The sequence below is a fragment of the Mesoplodon mirus genome, assembly GCF_964341445.2.
Source record: "Mesoplodon mirus genome assembly, chromosome: 2".
NCBI lineage: Eukaryota > Metazoa > Chordata > Mammalia > Artiodactyla > Ziphiidae > Mesoplodon > Mesoplodon mirus.
Genome location: NC_138977.1, coordinates 17,387,177 through 17,404,990, shown reverse-complemented (window position 1 = coordinate 17,404,990; position 17,814 = coordinate 17,387,177). Strand labels below are relative to the sequence as shown.

Here is a 17,814-nt window from a genome sequence, read left to right as displayed (position 1 = left end):
ATCATAGAAAAATATTTGTTTTTCTACCAATTTCCTATAACTCCATGGTGGGGAGGAATTGATTTTTGTGCCAGTTGTGAGTGGTTTTTGCAGTGACAACAGATAGGGGTAACTCTAGTTTCCTTCCTGGATTAGTTTTCTATAGCTGCCAAAACAAATTACAACAAACTTGGTGGCTTAAAACAACAGATTTGTTATCTTGCAGTTCAGTATGTCTGACACAGGTCTCAGGGCTAAAAGCAGGTGTTGGCAGGTTGGCATTCCTTTCTGGAGACTCTAGGAGAATCTGTTATTTGCTCTTTTCAGTTTCTATAAATAAAATATATGGTTGAATTCATTTTTCTAATTTATTACTTGAGTTCATTACTTGAATTCATTTTCCCAATTCAGTACTACTTACTGGTGTCTGAATTATGTCACACGAACGTATTTTCCCAACTGAAAAGTCTGGTCTTTCTAGTTATTTATTTATCCATTCTGATCAATATGCAGGTGTTCACTGAAACTCCTCCATGTGCCAGGCGCTCTGCTTGGCTCTGGAGATATAGTGGTAAACTTGACATAGTCCCTTCCCTCACGGAGCTTACAGTCTAGTCCAGTAGGGCTGTCAGCACATAGTAAACAAAGTGGATATGACTAACTGGGAGTCAAACTGCTATAAAGCATGGAAGAATCTGCAAAATTTTCCTTATTTTTATTTCCCCCAGTGTATGATTACTTCATTGGTTCAGAGTTCTTTTCAACTACTTCAAAATGATTTGATGACATAAAATTGAAATATAACCTTGGCTACTATTTACAATATTGACTAATGTTTTTTGGCTTGTTTGAAGTATGTAATCTGAAGTTTAGGTTGCTTTATTTAATTTATTTTTTTTTGAATTTTATTTTATTTATTTCTTTATACAGCAGGTTCTTATTAGTTATCTATTTTATACATATTAGTATATATATGTCAATCCCAGTCTCCCAATTCATCACACCACCACCCACCGACACCCACCACTTACCCCCTTTGGTGTCCATACATTTGTTCTCTACATCTGTGTCTCAATTTCCGGCCTGCAAACTCGTACACCTGTACCATTTTTCTAGGTTCCACATATATGTGTTAATATACGATACTTGTTTTTCTCTTTCTGACTTACTTCACTCTGTAGGACAGTCTCTAGATCCATCCACATCTCTACAAATGATCCAATTTTGTTCCTTTTTATGGCTGAGTAATATTCCATTGTATATATGTACCACATCTTCTTTATCCATTCGTCTGTCGATGGGCATTTAGGTTGCTTCCATGACCTGGCTATTGTAAATAGTGCTGCAATGAACATTGGGGTGCATGTGTCTTTTTGAATTATGGTTTTTCTTAAGGTATATGCCCAGTAGTGGGATTGCTGGATCATGTGGTAATTCTATTTTTAGTTTTTTAAGGAACCTCCATACTGTTCTCCATAGTGGCTGTATCAGTTTACATTCCCACCAACAGTGCAAGAGGGTTCCCTTTTCTCCACACCCTCTCCAGCATTTGTTGTTTGTAGATTTTCTGATGATGCCTTTTCTAACTGTTGTGAGGTGATACCTCATTGTCATTTTGATTTGCATTTCTCTAATAATTAGTGATGTTGAGCAGCTTTTCATGTACTTCTTAGCCATATGTATGTCTTCTTTGGAGAAATGTCTATTTAGGTCTTCTGCCCATTTTTGGATTGGGTTGTTTGTTTTTTTGTTATTGAGCTGCATGAGCTGCTTGTAAATTTTGGAGATTAATCCTTTGTCCGTTGATTCATTTGTAAATATGTTCTCCCATTCTGAGGGTTATCTTTTCAGCTTGTTTGCAGTTTCCTTTACTTTGCAAAAGCTTTTAAGTTTCTTTAGGTCCCATTTGTTTATTTTTGTTTTTATATCCATTACTCTAGGAGGTGGATCAAAAAAGATCTTGCTGTGATTTATGTCAAAGAGTGTTCTTCCTGTGTTTTCCTCTAAGAGTTTTATAGTGTCTGGTCTTACATTTAGGTCTCTAATCCATTAGGTTGCTTTATGAAATGAGTTTTAAAATAGGCATTATCATTTTTAAGCTTTTCCAAATATTTAATGTAGTGAAGTTACAGATGTTGATTTTTGCAAATAAAGTTTCCAATAACTATTTCTTATATATAACGTTCTTTAAAACATTTCTAATTAAGGAAAGCCTGGGGGCTTCCCTGGTGATGCAGTGGTTGAGAATCTGCCTTCTAATGCAGGGGACACGGGTTCGATCCCTAGTCCGGGAAGATACCACATGCCGCGGAGCAAGTAAGCCCGTGCGCCACAACTACTGAGCCTGCGCTCTAGAGCCCGTGAGCTACAACTGCTGAGCCCGCGTGCCGCAACTACTGAAGCCCGTGCTCCACAACGAGAGAAGCCACCGCAATGCGAAGCCCGCAATGAAGTGTAGCCCTCGCTCACCGCAACTAGAGAAAGCCCGTGTTCAGCAACGAAGACCCAGCACAGCCAAAAATAAATAAATAAAATAAATAAATTTATTTAAAAAAAAAAAAAAAAAAGGAAAGCCTGACACTAATTTTCATGTTTTTCCTCTTAGGAATGTTTTAAAGGAAGCTGGGCTACTCACAAGTTACTACATAAGAAAGCAAGTAAGTAAAGTCACACATCTCTATACCATTTTTCTTAGAAGTGGCTTTGTGTAGAAGACAAGAATTCTTCCAGCTCTGAAAGCGTATATTTGAGTGTTCTGACAGTATAATCCCAAAAGCTAGAATTAGGACATTTTTTGTTCTTTGTGGTATGTAATCATTTAAATAAAACGTGACTAATATCTCTGTTAATCTTGTTTCACATATGTAACATGAAAACATGAGATGGCTGCCACGAGTGGGATCTGGCTTGAGCAGTACCAGAGGACGTCCTAAGCTTTTGGCATCTGGCACCCTCTTTCCTTTGCTAGAAGCGTTTCTGTGTTGTAGGCAAGGGCGCACGAGCTATCTGGCTTCATTTAATCAAATCGCTTTTGTTCTTGTTTAGTTTCAATTTCAGTTGCTTTGTCTAACTCAAAATTATATCGCTTTGTTTTTTGGGTGTTTTAATGTTATTACTTACAGTCTAATGTTTAATTTTCCTTTTTGAGACACCACAAAGTGAAGCTATTGGCTGCTTTTTAGCTATTGCTGTCAACCACACTGATCTATTGCTGATTCGAATGGTCTTTCCTGCTTTCGCGACTCATCCTATAAATTCAAGCCGTTAGTGTGGCTAGCTCACGACAACTCGTCACAGTTACTTGAAAATTGAAAAGGGCTTTTTTTCTTATAGCATTGCCATCCTTATGGGTGGATTGGCAGATAGTACATGGTTCTTGGTATAAGGTTTTCTTTCAACTTACTGATCTTGGTATTTTTAGTTCATCTACTTTATATTTTTAAGGAATTTGCTGATTTAATAAAGTTTGGTAGATTGTTTTATATGTGTATATACCTTAAAAATCTCATTGAGGTCAGTTTAACTACCATTTCAAGGAAAAAGAAATAAAAATTTAAAAAGACATATATTCTGTGGTTGTATAAAGTGAAGTCTACATTTAATGGAAATGCTAGGCTATTGTGGGAGGAAATGTGGTTAGAGATGAGGAAAAATGATGTGAATAAATGAGTTTAAAAAGCATAAATGACAGGATTTGCTACCTCCAAAGTATAGAGATAGGTTTAAATATGCCATTTTATTTTAGTCACTTATACTTTAAATACTGTATATCAAATGTGCTAGGTATTTTTAGAGCTCTTTGAGCCAGTTATTAACATTTTATATTCAGGAACTTAAAGCACAGGGAACTGAAGGATTGAGGTGAAAGAGTATGTTACTAAAAGAACTTGAGGCTTCCCTGGTGGTGCAGTGGTTAAGAATCTGCCTGCCAATGCAGGGGACACAGGTTCGAGCCCTGGTCCGGGAACATCCCATGTGCCACAGAGCAGCTAAGCCCGTGTGCCACAACTACTGAGCCTGTGCTCTAGAGCCCGCAAGCCACAACTGCTGAGCCCACGTGCCACACTACTGAAGCCTGTGTGCCTAGAGCCTGTGCTCCGCAACAAGAGAAGCCACTGCAATGAGAAGCCCATGCACCGCAATGAAGAGTAGCTCCCACTTGAGGCAACTAGAGAAAGCCCGCGTGTAGCAACGAAGACCCAATGCAGCCATAAAGAAAGAAAGAAAGAAAGAATGGGTCTCTACTGCAAGTGTTTGCCAACTCATTGAAGTGTGCTTGTTTCTTCAATATTGGGTTTCTAAGGATAGAGCTATTTCATTATGACTTACACTGCAAGAGAATTAAACAGCTTGTGTTTCCTAAGTAGTTGTTACTGCATTGGACTAAGATGGTTTGTGTTTTACTTATACCTCTAGAGTTTAGTATGGTGCCATGTTTCAGATTGTGCCCTCTTGGATCTTAGGGGATGATTTCTTCAGTGGGTGAGCTTAATATTCTTGATCACTTTGGGCTGTGTTAGGTAGAGTCAGCCCTCAGCTGCCAGCCCTGTGTCTTTCATGCCCTAATAAATTGACCCCAACTCCCATCGTGGATGACAGTCCTAGAGGAGGGAATGGTGTGGGGAAAGGTGATCTCCAGGGCTAAGAAGAGTATTGAGAAAGGGATTAGGGGAAAAGAATGTTGGGCTGGGAAGGAACCAGGGCATCTTAAAAGATAGCACAATGGGGCCTCCCTGGTGGCGCGGTGGTTGAGAGTCCGCCTGCCGATGCAGGGGATACGGGTTCGTGCCCCGGTCTGGGAGGATCCCATATGCCGCGGAGCGGCTGGGCCCGTGAGCCATGGCCGCTGAGCCTGCGCATCCGGAGCCTGTGCTCCGCAACGGGAGAGGCCACAACAGTGAGAGGCCCGCGTACGGAAAAAAAAAAAAAAAAAAAAAAAAGATAGCACCTCATTCCAAGAAATAATAGTGAACTAATGTAGCACACAGTTCATGTGAACTGATATCTAATTAAAGATGACTGATTTATATTTATGTTCATGAGGGATATTGGTCTGTAATTTGCTTTTAATGTCTTTGACTGGATCTGGCATTAGAGTAATCCTGGACTCACAGAATGGGAAACATTTCCTCTGCTTCTATTTTCTGGAAGAGGTTGTGTAGAATTGGTATTATTTCTTCTGTAAATGTTTGGTAGAATTCACCAGTGAAATCATTTGGACCTGGAGTTTTCTTGTTTGCAGAAGCTAATCAGGCCTTAGGAATATTTCAAGTGTGAGTTAAATGACTCAAGAGCAGAATTTACGTTTCATGTGTCATAGTAAAGAAGACCAGTTAGGTTGTCAAGCCCTTAAATGCATGTAATGCTGATGCTTGGGTGCATATTTCTTACACATATCTCCTGCCAGAGTTTACACAGTACCATTGCCTTTGATCTGTAAAAGTTGTAGCACTTCACATCTCAATACTATATTATTCTACACTTTTTACACACATCTCAATACTATATTATTCTACACTTTTTACACTCACCACTGATATACTCAGTGTGTTTCTTTGCCTCCCATTTTCCTAAAGTAAAAGGTGGACATGGTTGACAAGTATCTTTTGAATAGCCAAAGATATGATATAAAAACTCATTTAAAAAAAAACCACACAAAAGAAAAACCTCTGTGGGATTTCCTGGCAGTCCAGTGGTTAGGACTTGGCGCTTTCACTGCCGTGGACCGGGTTTAATCCCTGGTCAGGGAAATAAGATCCTACAAGCCGTGCAGCGTGGCCAAAAAAAAAAACCACCACAACTCTAAATAATACTTTTTATTCTACTCTTCTACCCTTACAAATTAGTGTGCTTGAGTTTTGGATTGCGGAGGGAAGGTACTAGATAATATTTCAGAACTGGTTCCACCAAGCTTTGTGAGCACGGGTTACTTTAAGCCTCACTTCCAAACTGCCGAAATCATGCATTTATTGTGAGTGTTAAATAAACAAATCTATGTAAAGTGCTTGGCGTGTGTACAGTGCATAGTAAGTGCTCAGTAGCCATTTAATAATCACCTCTGGGAGAACTGAGTCAAGATTGTGATCAGAAAATTCTGTTCCAGGCAAAGCTTAGATATGGGCAGTTCTTTTGTGGCAGCTGAGGCTACCTGCACAAAACCTTTTAAAGAGGAAAGAAAGAAAGGTGTGCTGTACTTGGTACCTGATCTTGCACATATCAGGTACTCTTTGACACCGCCTGCAGCTTACCTGGCCCTGTTACATTGTGATGTTTGAAAGACAGCTTACAAATGTTTGTTTATGCTGTCCTATGCTTTCACAGTCATTTGAAAAAGACCTGTTAGTATGCAATTTTGTTACCGACCCCCAGTCCAATTCATATTTATTAGGTTTCTATTACGTATGTGTCTGGGACTTAGGGGCTTAGATCAATTGATCCGTAAATAGTTTACATTAAGTAAAACTTACTTCGGAAGAGAAACTTTCCCTAAGTAAATGATACCTAGATACTAGAAAAGAGCTTGCCATATTTCATTCTTATTTGGATATCTTTTGGGTTATATTATTTGTTGGAGGTCTGCTTTCAATTCTCTTGAAACTCGATTGTGGAAGGTTCAGAATCCAGAGCAGTAGGAAGCTCTGAAAGATTTTACATCCTTCGTTTTCCCTGCGCCCTCCCTTGGATTATGTTAAAGCAAAAAGCCTGTATCTTGATTGCTGTTCTGTCCTGTTTCTGGTGAACATTATTCTTGAAGTTCATGATTCAGACAGAAGCACTTGATGCAATCACAGCTAAAGCAGGTGTAAGTTGGCCTGCATTTTAAACTATTTTCTATCATGTTTGACCCTAGTGGCGGTGAATGGAGTCCATTTCTGTCATGGAATGAGAAACAGCTTTGTGTGAATGTTAATGTCAATAGGAAAACTTTCCTGAATTTCATAGGGGAGAAAGATATCTAAAATTTAGCAGTGTAGTAGAGCTTTCCTTTCTCTTTTTCTATTCCTTTACTTTTTTTTCTTTTGGCTGCGCCATGTGGCATGAGGGAATCTTATTAGTTCCCCGACCAGGGTTTGAACCCATGCCCCCTGATTGGGAGTTCAGAGTCTTAACCACTGGACCACCAGGGAAGTCCCCTATATTCCTTTACTTGATATGTAATATTATAATTGTATTTTCTTCCAAAATGATGTGAATGGATTGGTTGTATTTTTGCATTCTTTTCAATTGCCCCTCAAGGGCCTTTCAGTCCCAAGTTGACCACATGCTCTTTGGAGAGAGTACTGGACTGGGAAGCAGCATTTCCACATTTCTGTGCCCATGTGAACCACATTGCCTCAGTTTCCTCATGTGTAAAATGAGAAAATGAGATTAGATTGTCTTTTTCTTGTTGTTGATAACTTTAGTCACCATGCTGTACTTTATATCCCCTGGACTTATTTATCATATGACTGGAATTTTGTACCTTTTGATCACCTTCACCCATTTCACCATTCCTCTTTAGCTTAAGATGATATAATTCCATCTGTCCAAAATCAATTTTAAATAGATTGCTTAAAGGGGGGAGTTTTTTCCTTGTACACTTCTAAAATTATTTGAAGCTTGCCTTTTAAAACCTGTGATAGCATTACAATAATCAGGAAAACGCTGGTGTGCATTGGGAGGTGTATAGGCTGCTACTTGGTGTAGGAGGGATTTGAATTCCTGCTATTTAAAGTCTTAGGTTAGTAGTTTTATTTTGGTTTTTGGATAAGAACTGCAGTTAATGTGCTCAGATACCATCAAGGGTAGGTTCTGTGTGAAGATTTTTAGGTGTATTTCAGTAAATACAACATTATATATTATTAACTAACCTGGTAGTAAGGTATGTGTTTGATTCTTAATTTTTCTAATGAATTTTCAGTAACTTTCGATTGATTGTTCCCTCCCCTTATCTTTGCCTTTTCCTACTTCCTTCTATTATCTACTTCTTTCTGTTACCTCCTTCCTGAAAAAAGGCAAATGATACTCATAAACGTTTCTAAGCAACTTAAAATGTTGACTTGAAAGTCATTCATCAGCTAAGTGAGAAGTTTTTGTTTTTTACTTTAAATTTGCTTTGGGATTATTTAGAATCTGTTCTTTTAGTAAAAGCACAGAATCCATTTGTAATATCTGCTCTCAGTTGGGAAGTTTTCCCCAGGCTCAAATTTTGTATTTCAAAAAACAGGCTTCCTATAAATTGACATTGTAGAGAGAATACATTTAGTATTTACCTGAGAAAAGGAGTTCAGCTATGAGCTGTTCCTATTCAACATTGTGTAAAAAATGAGAATGTGTTTAGTTTGGGCTTTTTCTCCCAAGACACTTAGATCTTTGAGGAGTCAAAGGGCTGTGGACATAGCAAGAAAGCGGTAGCTTTGGTGACTTAGCTTAGGGTAGAAGTTTGCTGGATTTTGTGCCTGGGCTCTTTGGTTTGGCTTTCAAATAGTGATAGTTAAAGTATGCTGCTGCTCAGTAGCTTGATCACTGAGGCGTTTCTTTCTCTCATTCATCTGTCCATCTTCCAGAAGATGAAAAGGCCAAGCGAGAATCTGTGTCTCCCTGGACTGTGGAAGGTGATATCAACACTGACCCATGGGCAGGTTATCGATATACTGGTAAACTCAGACCACATTATCCACTGGTGAGTAAATAAGGTAATAAAAATTTAACGTTCTTTTAAACCAATTTTCATAATTTTCACTTTCCTAAAAATGAATTCCAATTATGAATCATGTGATCAGGATTAAGTTTACATTCTAGCTTTTTAACTTTTATGGTACATTATTTAGAAGTTAGTAGGGATAATTGGCAATCATGGATGAAGTAGAAAAATTTTAGATGAAGGATTCTTTAATATTTAAAAAAGAATGAGGTAGAATAGGTATTTTTAGGCCAACATAATGATAGTGTATATTACTACTTCTCCAAAATTTTTTCAGTGTGATATTCTACCTTAAGTTTTTTTTTTTTTTTTTTTTGCGGTACGCGGGCCTCTCACTGTTGTGGCCTCTCCCGTTGTGGAGCACAGGCTCCAGACGCGCAGGCTCAGCGGCCATGGCTCACGGGTCCAGCCGCTCCGCGGCATGTGGGATCTTCCTCGACCGGGGCACGAACCCGTGTCCCCTGCATCGGCAGGCAGATTCCCAACCACTGCGCCACCAGGGAAGTCCTACCTTAAGTTTGATATGGCTTTTCTGCCACTCCTGTTCCTTCCTGCGTTCTTGGCAGACTGACTTCAGAGTCTTAACCTAGGAATTGACTTAAGTTGAAATTTATTTGTCATTCTCAAATACTTAAATTCTTTTGACTGTTGTTTTCTTTTTATAAAAGAGATACATCTTTAATTTTTAAAATTTGGCAAAATATCAAAAATATAAGAAAGTTTAATTGTAGCTCCCAGAGGTAATGTCCAGGAACATATTGGTGTACATTTACTTTGAGACATCATTTTGTTACTGATTGTGGTTCACCAATTTGTTTGGGACAACATGGGCACCTTCCTTGTCTGCATGTAATCTTAAATCTTTAATGGCTTCTGTCACTCTCCCCATTCCTTACATATCCTGGGAAAGGGGGTGGCATTAGCACTAGGCTCGATCTTCACAAAACAGATATGTTGTGATATTTAAGATGTCATTTAAAACTTTTTTTTTCATTTAAGTCAGTGGTCCCCAGCCTTTTTGGCACCAGGGACTGGTTTCATGGAAGACAGTTTTTCCATGGTACGGGGTCTGGGGGTGGTTCAGGCGCTTCTGTGAGTGATGGGGAGCGGCAGGTGAAGCTTCACCGCTCACCTCCTGCTGTGCAGTACGGGTCTGTGGCCAGGTGTTGGGGACCCCTGATTTAAATGAAATGAATGAACTTTTGAATTTGGTGTTTATTCCCCCACTTTTATTTTCTTTGTTAGTAGATTTTAATAATGATAGTTAATTTCTTGTTTGAATCGGATCCATCTAACCTCTTTGTTTTTTTCAGATGCCAACAAGGCCAGTGCCAAGTTATATTCAAAGACCAGATTATGCTGATCACCCTTTAGGTAAATTCTGCTATGCTGTTTCTTCATATTTCAATTTGTGGGCTTGATGACTACTACAGAGGAAAAGAGTGCTTTTTTAGTAGAAAAGTTTCAGTGCTGGATTTCTAATAAATGTAAATATGTTTTTTCAAGGCACACTAGAACATTTGAGAGAATTAAAGATTCTTCCCTCTCATTAGAAATATAATCAATTCTGAAAACATTGTTTATGTGGCTGTTAAAGGCTACATTCAACATAATATTGTATTTTGTGTTGTTATATCAAATTCTAGATTTTAAAAAATGTTTTGATTTTAGCATGTTCTCCAACCTTAATTAAATAATATCCATTTAGGAAAAAACAGATGGTGGAGGCCTTGAATGCATGCCTAACTAAAGACTGGACTGTAGCGGTAATAGAAATAGTAGTAATGGTGATGCTGATGATTCTATAACTGATATTTTTTCATAACTGTGTGTCAGGCACTGTGCCAGCCTCTTTACATGTATTACTCCATTTAATACTTTCAACACTCCTGAGGTGGGTTCTATTGTCTTTTCCCTTTATGGTTAATGATAGTGAGACATGCAGAGAAGATAGGTACTTTACAGCATAGGCTAAAGTTGGATTATGTGAAATTACTGAGTTTGCTTGTCAAAAATGGTTGAATGTGGTTTAATCTACTGAGCTAAGCTACCTTTGCTTTTTTCTCGAAGAAAAATAGGTAACTGTATTAAGTCCTTATGAATATAATTTGAAAATTTAGTTACACTCCACTATTTCAGATAAATTGAAGGAAAAGAGTCTGAATGATAGAATACTGTTGAGGATGTATAATTTCATTACACTGTATTTAATATTCTTGAACATAGTTTTAAATTGTATTTTTAAAGAGTACATAGATAAGGTAAATTGTAATAGGATAAAATGTTGCACAGTGAAAAGTGAGTACTTTTCCCCGGAAGTAATCACTATTAATGATTTCTTGTAGAACTTTTCAGAGATATTTGTTGTGTGTACACACATTAACACCCCCCCACCCAATTATACACAAAACGAACAAACTATATACACCTTTTCACCTTGCTCTGTTATATTTTATGTTGTAAATATTCCATATAATCCGATATAAAACCATTTCTTTCTTTTTTTTTTTTTTCTTTTTGCGGTATGCGGGCCTCTCACTGTTGTGGCCTCTCCCGTTGCGGAGCACAGGCTCCGGCTGCACAGGCTCAGAGGCCATGGCTTACGGGCCCAGCCGCTCTGCGGCATATGGGATCCTCCCAGACCGGGGCACGAACCCGTATCCCCTGCATCGGCAGGCGGACTCTCAACCACTGCGCCACGAGGGAGGCCCCCATTTCTTTCTTTTTAATGACTGAAGTATTCCATTATGTGGACATGTTATAATTTATTAAATCAGACTCCTACTAATGTATGTTTAGATTATTTCCAAGTTTTTACCTCCAACAGTTTGACTGCAGGAACTGTTCTTATAATTACATATTTGTGCACATGTTGAGAGTATTTCTATAGGTTAATTGCCTAAAGTGAAATAGCTAAATCACAGGATACATGCATTTTTAAAAATTTTGAGAGGTATTACAAATCTCAGAGATTTTTTTTTGCCAGATAAAAACATATGAGAGTTGCTTTCCCTGTATCTTTTTTTCTTTTTTAAATAAATTTATTTATTTTTGGCTACATTGGGTCTTCGTTGCTGCACACGGACTTTCTCTAGTTGCTGTGAGCAGGGGCTACTCTTCATTGCAGTGCGTGGGCTTCTCATTGTGGTGGCTTCTGTTGCGGAGCACAGGCTCTAGGCACGTGGGTTTCAGTAGTTGTGGCACGCGGGCTCAGTAGTTGTGGCTCGTGGGCTTTAGAGCGCAGCTTCAGTAGTTGTGGCACATGGGCTTAGTTAGTTGCTCCCTGGCATGTGGATCTTCCCAGACCAGGGCTCAAACCCATGTCCCCTGCGTTGGCAGGCGGATTTTTAACCACTGAGCCACCTAGGAAGTGGCTTAGAATGTTATCAAGTTTTGCGATCTGTGCTAATTTGAAAGATGAAAGATGGTATTTTGCAGTTTTTTTAATTTGCATTTTTAAGTTATGAGTAAGGTTGAGCATCTCTATATTTTTAAAAATCATTTGTATTTTTTTTCCTTTTGAACTGTCTATTCATATCCTTAGACATTTTTCCCCCCCAGTTAGATTACTTAGTTTTTTCCATACTGACTTATAAATGCTTTTTCTATATTAAGGAAAATAATCTCTTGATGTATGTACTATAAAATGTTTTCTCCCAACCAAGCAGTTACATTTTTGTCTTTGTAACATTACGTTTATGACAAACTTTCAACATTCTTCTGTAGTAAAATTTATCAGTGTTTTCTTATAAGGTGCCTATGGCTTTATGACCTAGAAAGACTTTTTGGGTTCAGAGATTATAAAAATATTTTCCCATGTTTTTTTCTATTTCTATGGTTTTACTCTTCTTGTGTGTGTGATAAAATTTTTGGTCCATCTGAAACTTATTTATCTTTAGGAGTTAAGTAGGGATGCAACTTAATTTTTTTCCCAGCAGAATATCTGGTTGTCGCCTCACGAGTTATTTTTAAAAATTAGTCTTTTTCTTACTGATTTAAAATGCAACCTGTGTCACTATATTAAATCTTCACGTCTTTAGGTTTTTGGATTCTGTTCTGTTTCATTAACCCATCTGTCTAATCATATGCCATTGCCAAACTCTTAATTATTACAGCTATATCATGTTTAATACTTGATAGGCCTTGTTGCCCCCGCCTTTCCTCTTTTTCAGAATTTTCCTGGCTATTCTTGTATGTTTGTTTTTCCATGTGAAATTTAGAATCAGCTTGTCTGGCTCCCAGAATGTCCTGTTGCCATTTTTTATTGGGATAGTATTAAATTTATAGACTAATTTTGGAAGAATTGACACCTTTACAATATTGAGTCTTCCTATCCAGGAACAGGGTATGTTTTTCTTTCCTTCATTAGGCCTTTTAATGTTAAGTTATTCCTGGATACTTTACCTTTTTAAGTTATTCTTGTGCATATAGTATCTTCTATATTTTTTGCTTGTTTGTATATGGGAAAGTTATTGATTTTTATGTGTTTTTCTTATCTGCCAACTTGCCGAATTCTTATTTCTAGTCATTTACCAGGTATTCCCTTGTTCTAGGAATATATAATCTCTGAAACTGATGAGGACTTTTTCCTTTTCTTTCTAATTTTATATGTCTTGTTTCTTTCTCTCGTTTAATACATCTGCTAGTATTGTCAGAACAGTGCTAAAAATACTAGTGCTGATAGTGGGCACTCCATGATGTTGGCTCTTGGCTTGAGATTTATATTTATCATGTAAAAGTGGTAGCTGGCTATGCCATCAGAATTATCTTTCTAGATGATCATTTATTTTTCATTACTTAATCTGTGGCTACGATGAGTTATATTAATAGTTTAATATTGAACTATCCTTGCCTTTCCAATATGGATCTCACTGAAGTCATGGTGTACTATGTTTTTTGGATTCTGTTTGATAATATTTTATTTGGTATTGTTATATCAGCATTTATAAAAAGAGTAGTTTATGGTTATATTCTTTTTGTCAGGTTTTGAAATAATTATTATACTGGCTTTAATGCTTTTAAATGTATGAATAACTTCAATTAAGCTAATTTTATTAGGGAAAATTCTTAGGGCAGTATTTTTCAAACTTTTTTGACTGTGACCCAGAGAACTGTATTTTATAACATGATCTGTGTATATATGTGTGTGTATAAATTAACAGTCAAACATTTTACAACAGCACTTACTTGCTTGCTTACTTACCCTGTATGATATAGTCTATTATTTTCTATTCCATTTATTTACTATAAAAAAATATCAGTCATAGCCCACTAATAGCCGCTAAAGGGTCACAAACTGCTGTTTAAAAAACACTGACTTAGGGCCTCCCTGGTGGCGCAGTGGTTGAGAGTCCGCCTGCCGATGCAGGGGATACGGGTTCGTGCCCCGGTCTGGGAGGATCCCATATGCCGCGGAGCGGCTGGGCCCGTGAGCCATGGCCGCTGGGCCTGCGTGTCCGGAGCCTGTGCTCCGCAACGGGAGGGGCCACAACAGTGAGAGGCCCGCATACAGCAAAAAAAAGAAAAAAAAAAAAAAAAAAGAAAAAAAAAAAACACTGACTTAGGTTCCAGTTTCAAAAAATAAATGAGTGTAATTAATTTATCAGTTGTTGATAATATACTTGCTTCATGAGATGGTGATCATGAAAACAGTTAGAAATTGTATGGTGCTCTTCAAATGTGAATCATTTACTGACCTTATTAACACACTCCCTGTCAAATAATAAGTACTCCATCTTGAATGATTCTCATAGATTTGGAAATTTGTTCTTTAAAATTGTTCTTTCAGTTTGTTTAGCAAATTTCATGTTGAAAGTATTTTTTCAGAAAACCTGACCTGGACCCTCCCATATTATGAAATACCATTGTGTGAAATAGTGAGACCTGACTATTATTATATCATCAAGGGAATAATTATGCTAATATATACTACATCTTTTTGTTCATTTTGGTTTTACTTACTGATTTTCTTTACCAGGAATGTCTGAATCTGAGCAGGCTCTTAAAGGTACTTCTCAAATTAAGTTACTCTCATCTGAAGATATAGAAGGGATGCGACTCGTATGTAGGGTAAGAGTTTTTTCTCCCCCCAGGGGATAGAACATGTTTAAGTAGTTATAACACATGAAGTCAATGATTTGCTCATTTATAAAGGTAGCAAATGTTACATAGTAAAACTGTGACTAGCCATATTTACTTTATTTTTAAATTTATTTACTTTTTGAAGTATAGTTGATTTACAATGTTGTGTTAATTTCTGCTGTACAGCAAAGTGACTCAGTTATACATACATTCTTTTTTATATTCTTTTCCATTATGGTTTATTCCAGGATATTAAATATAGTTCCCTGTGCTGTACAGTAGGACCTTGTTGTTTATCCATTCTACGTGTAATAGTTATTTTCTGTGGTTCTTTGAGGAAAATCATTCATCTCTTCTTTTATTTCCCTCCCTTCCCTTCCCCATTGTAGAATTGTGAGAAGCCTCAAACTTCATCAGTTCATTATTGTTTAGATTACTTAGGATGTACATTTTCACATAGAAATCAGTCAGACGTACTTATTAAGCTATTTTCTAGTTAGCCCAATTGTATTTATATGTTTACACACACATGCATACACTTTTATTAATGGGTGTTAGAAATACATACAAATGGTTGTAAAATGAAAATTCAGGATTATAATATGCAAGGTGAGGTTCGTCTTATCAATATCCTACAAAATCTATTAGTCCAAACGGTACAGATTTCTATTTCTATTTCTATTTCATTTCTTCTTGAATGTGTGAAGTGTTTCTCTTACAGCTTGCCAGAGAAGTACTGGACATTGCTGCTAATATGATTAAACCAGGTGTAACTACTGAAGAAATAGATCATGCTGTACACTTAGTAAGAATTTTAATTTTATGCTTTGAAAAATTTTTTCATACTGTTATATGTTTTAGACTTCTAAAAATTAAGTAAAACTAAGTTCTGAATATCTACACTTGGCTAATTTGAAAGCAAAGTTTTCACTTTGTTTCAAATATAGAAAGTATTCAACAGTCATTATTCCCGTCTTTAAGTATTTGTGATATTGGAGTCTGAGGTAAGCTTGAAATACCTTGTTTCTGAAACCTCACATTTCATAACATTTTAGTTTAGCTTTTATAAGATGATTAACTTATTAGCGCTTTAAGTAACTCATGCTACCACATGCATCAAATAATTTGAAATAAAAAAGAATATAACTTCTGAAACTAGATTAGTAGGAAAAAATCTTCCTTTTTATATCTGTAATAACAAGGCCACAAACAGACCAGATACATGTTTGTAGTAAATATGGTATAGGTATACTTTTAAAATAAAGATTGCTTATCCACCAAAGAGAGACCTTAAAACCCTTTAGTAAATAAATATTCATGATCATAAAAAAAAACAAAAAAAAATACCCTACAGTAGATGAGTACAACATATGATATGATTAGATTGTTCACAGTAGAAGAGCAATAATTAGTTAATAAATCACATGGAAAACTAATTAAACCTGCTCTGGTAATCAAACAAATGCAAGTCATAAAGGCCTACTAAATTAGTAAGTATTTTAAAGATGTTTATGTCCATTGCCTACTAGAAGATGGTGAAATTGGTACTCCTTTGCATGGTGGTGGTATTGTAAATTGGAGCTATCCTTTTGGAAGAAAATTTGACAGTGTGTCTTGAGCTATAAAAATGTTTAGAACTTTTTTTATTTGGAATTTTATAAATCCTGATTTTTGGGTATTGTTCCATGTTATAAAGTACAGTTGACCCTTGAACAACACAGGTTTGAACTGCATGGATCTTTTTTTTTTTTTTTTTTTTTTTAGTATTTATTTATTTGGTTGCACCAGGTCTTAGTTGCAGTGGGCTCCTTAGTTGCAGTTCCAGGGCTCCTTAGTTGCTGCTCACCAGCTCCTTAGTTGTGGCAGGTGAGCTCCTTAGTTGTGGCATGTATGTGGGATCTAGTTCCCTGACCAGGGATCGAGCCTGGGCTGCCTACATTGGGAGTGCAGAGTCTTATCCACTGTGCCACCAGGGAAGTCCCTGCATGGATCTTCTCATGTGTGAATTTTTTTCAATAAATATATATATCTACTGTAAATGTATTTTCTCTTCCTTTCGATTTTTTAAAATTTAATTAAAAATTAAAAAAAATTCTTTGGCCTCACCACGTAGCATTCTTTTTTTTCTTATGATTTTTAGAATAGTATTTTCTTTTCTCTAGCTTACTTTATTGTAAGAGTACAGTATATAATACAAAGAATTATATAATATAAAGAATACAGTATATAACACATACAAAATATGTGTTAAACTGTCTGTATTAGTAAGGTCAACAGTAGGGTATTAGTAAAGTTTTGGGGAAGTCAAGTTATATCTGGAATTTGGACTGCGCAGGGGGTCAGTGCCCCTCTCCCTCCTCCTCCCCCCTCCCCCACCCCCTGTGGCCCCAGGTTGTTCGAGTGTCAGCTGTATGTGGTATGCATTAATAGCAGTTTGAATGCTTCCTATAGGCCAGGTGCTCTTTTACGTGCTTCTTTTATTAACTCATTTAATTTCCCCAGCAACTCAATGAGATAGAAGCTACTGTCATCTCCATCTTATAGATAAGGAAACTGAGGCAGAGAGAGGTTAAGTTGCCCAGGGTTACACAACTTGTAAGTAATGGAGTTGGCGTTTTCAGTCAATACAATCTGCTTCTGTGTGCTCTTAACTAGTATTTATACTGCTGTAAGAAATACAGAAGCATATCGTTAAATATAAGGAAAAATGATAGGCATGTAGTTATTGATCATAATATTTTTTTGTAATTGAGGAAACTAATATAAATTTTCAATATTAGAATTGCCAATAAAATTATAGTACATTCCACAAATTGTATTTTAGGCAACTATTTTAAAATTATTAGTATGAAGACTGTGGCAATGTGGAAAGAGAAATTGTGTATGCTATGACTACCACTGTATAAAAACATCCAAGTAAAATAAGACTTATTTATGGAGAACCAGATCATTTCTTAGAGGTTCCTTTGTTGTTCCACATGAATGTAGTGGTTAAAATGTCTCAGGGAATACTTTACCGTCTCTTAATTATTACTAGTATTTATTTTTGTTTTTATTACTTTTATTTTATT

The 17,814-nt window shown here is 36.8% G+C and overlaps 1 protein-coding gene across 1 annotated transcript in view; it reads left to right on the top strand.

Annotated features, from left to right (window-relative positions):
* Positions 1-17,814, top strand: part of METAP1 (methionyl aminopeptidase 1) — a 65,941-nt gene that overhangs the window by 31,501 nt on the left and 16,626 nt on the right. Inside the window, exons 2-6 of the mRNA XM_082638023.1 lie at positions 2,585-2,636; positions 8,526-8,641; positions 9,976-10,036; positions 14,640-14,731; positions 15,465-15,548. Of these exons, the coding sequence (XP_082494149.1) occupies positions 2,585-2,636; positions 8,526-8,641; positions 9,976-10,036; positions 14,640-14,731; positions 15,465-15,548 (405 nt within the window). The remainder of the gene's footprint in view (positions 1-2,584; positions 2,637-8,525; positions 8,642-9,975; positions 10,037-14,639; positions 14,732-15,464; positions 15,549-17,814) is intronic.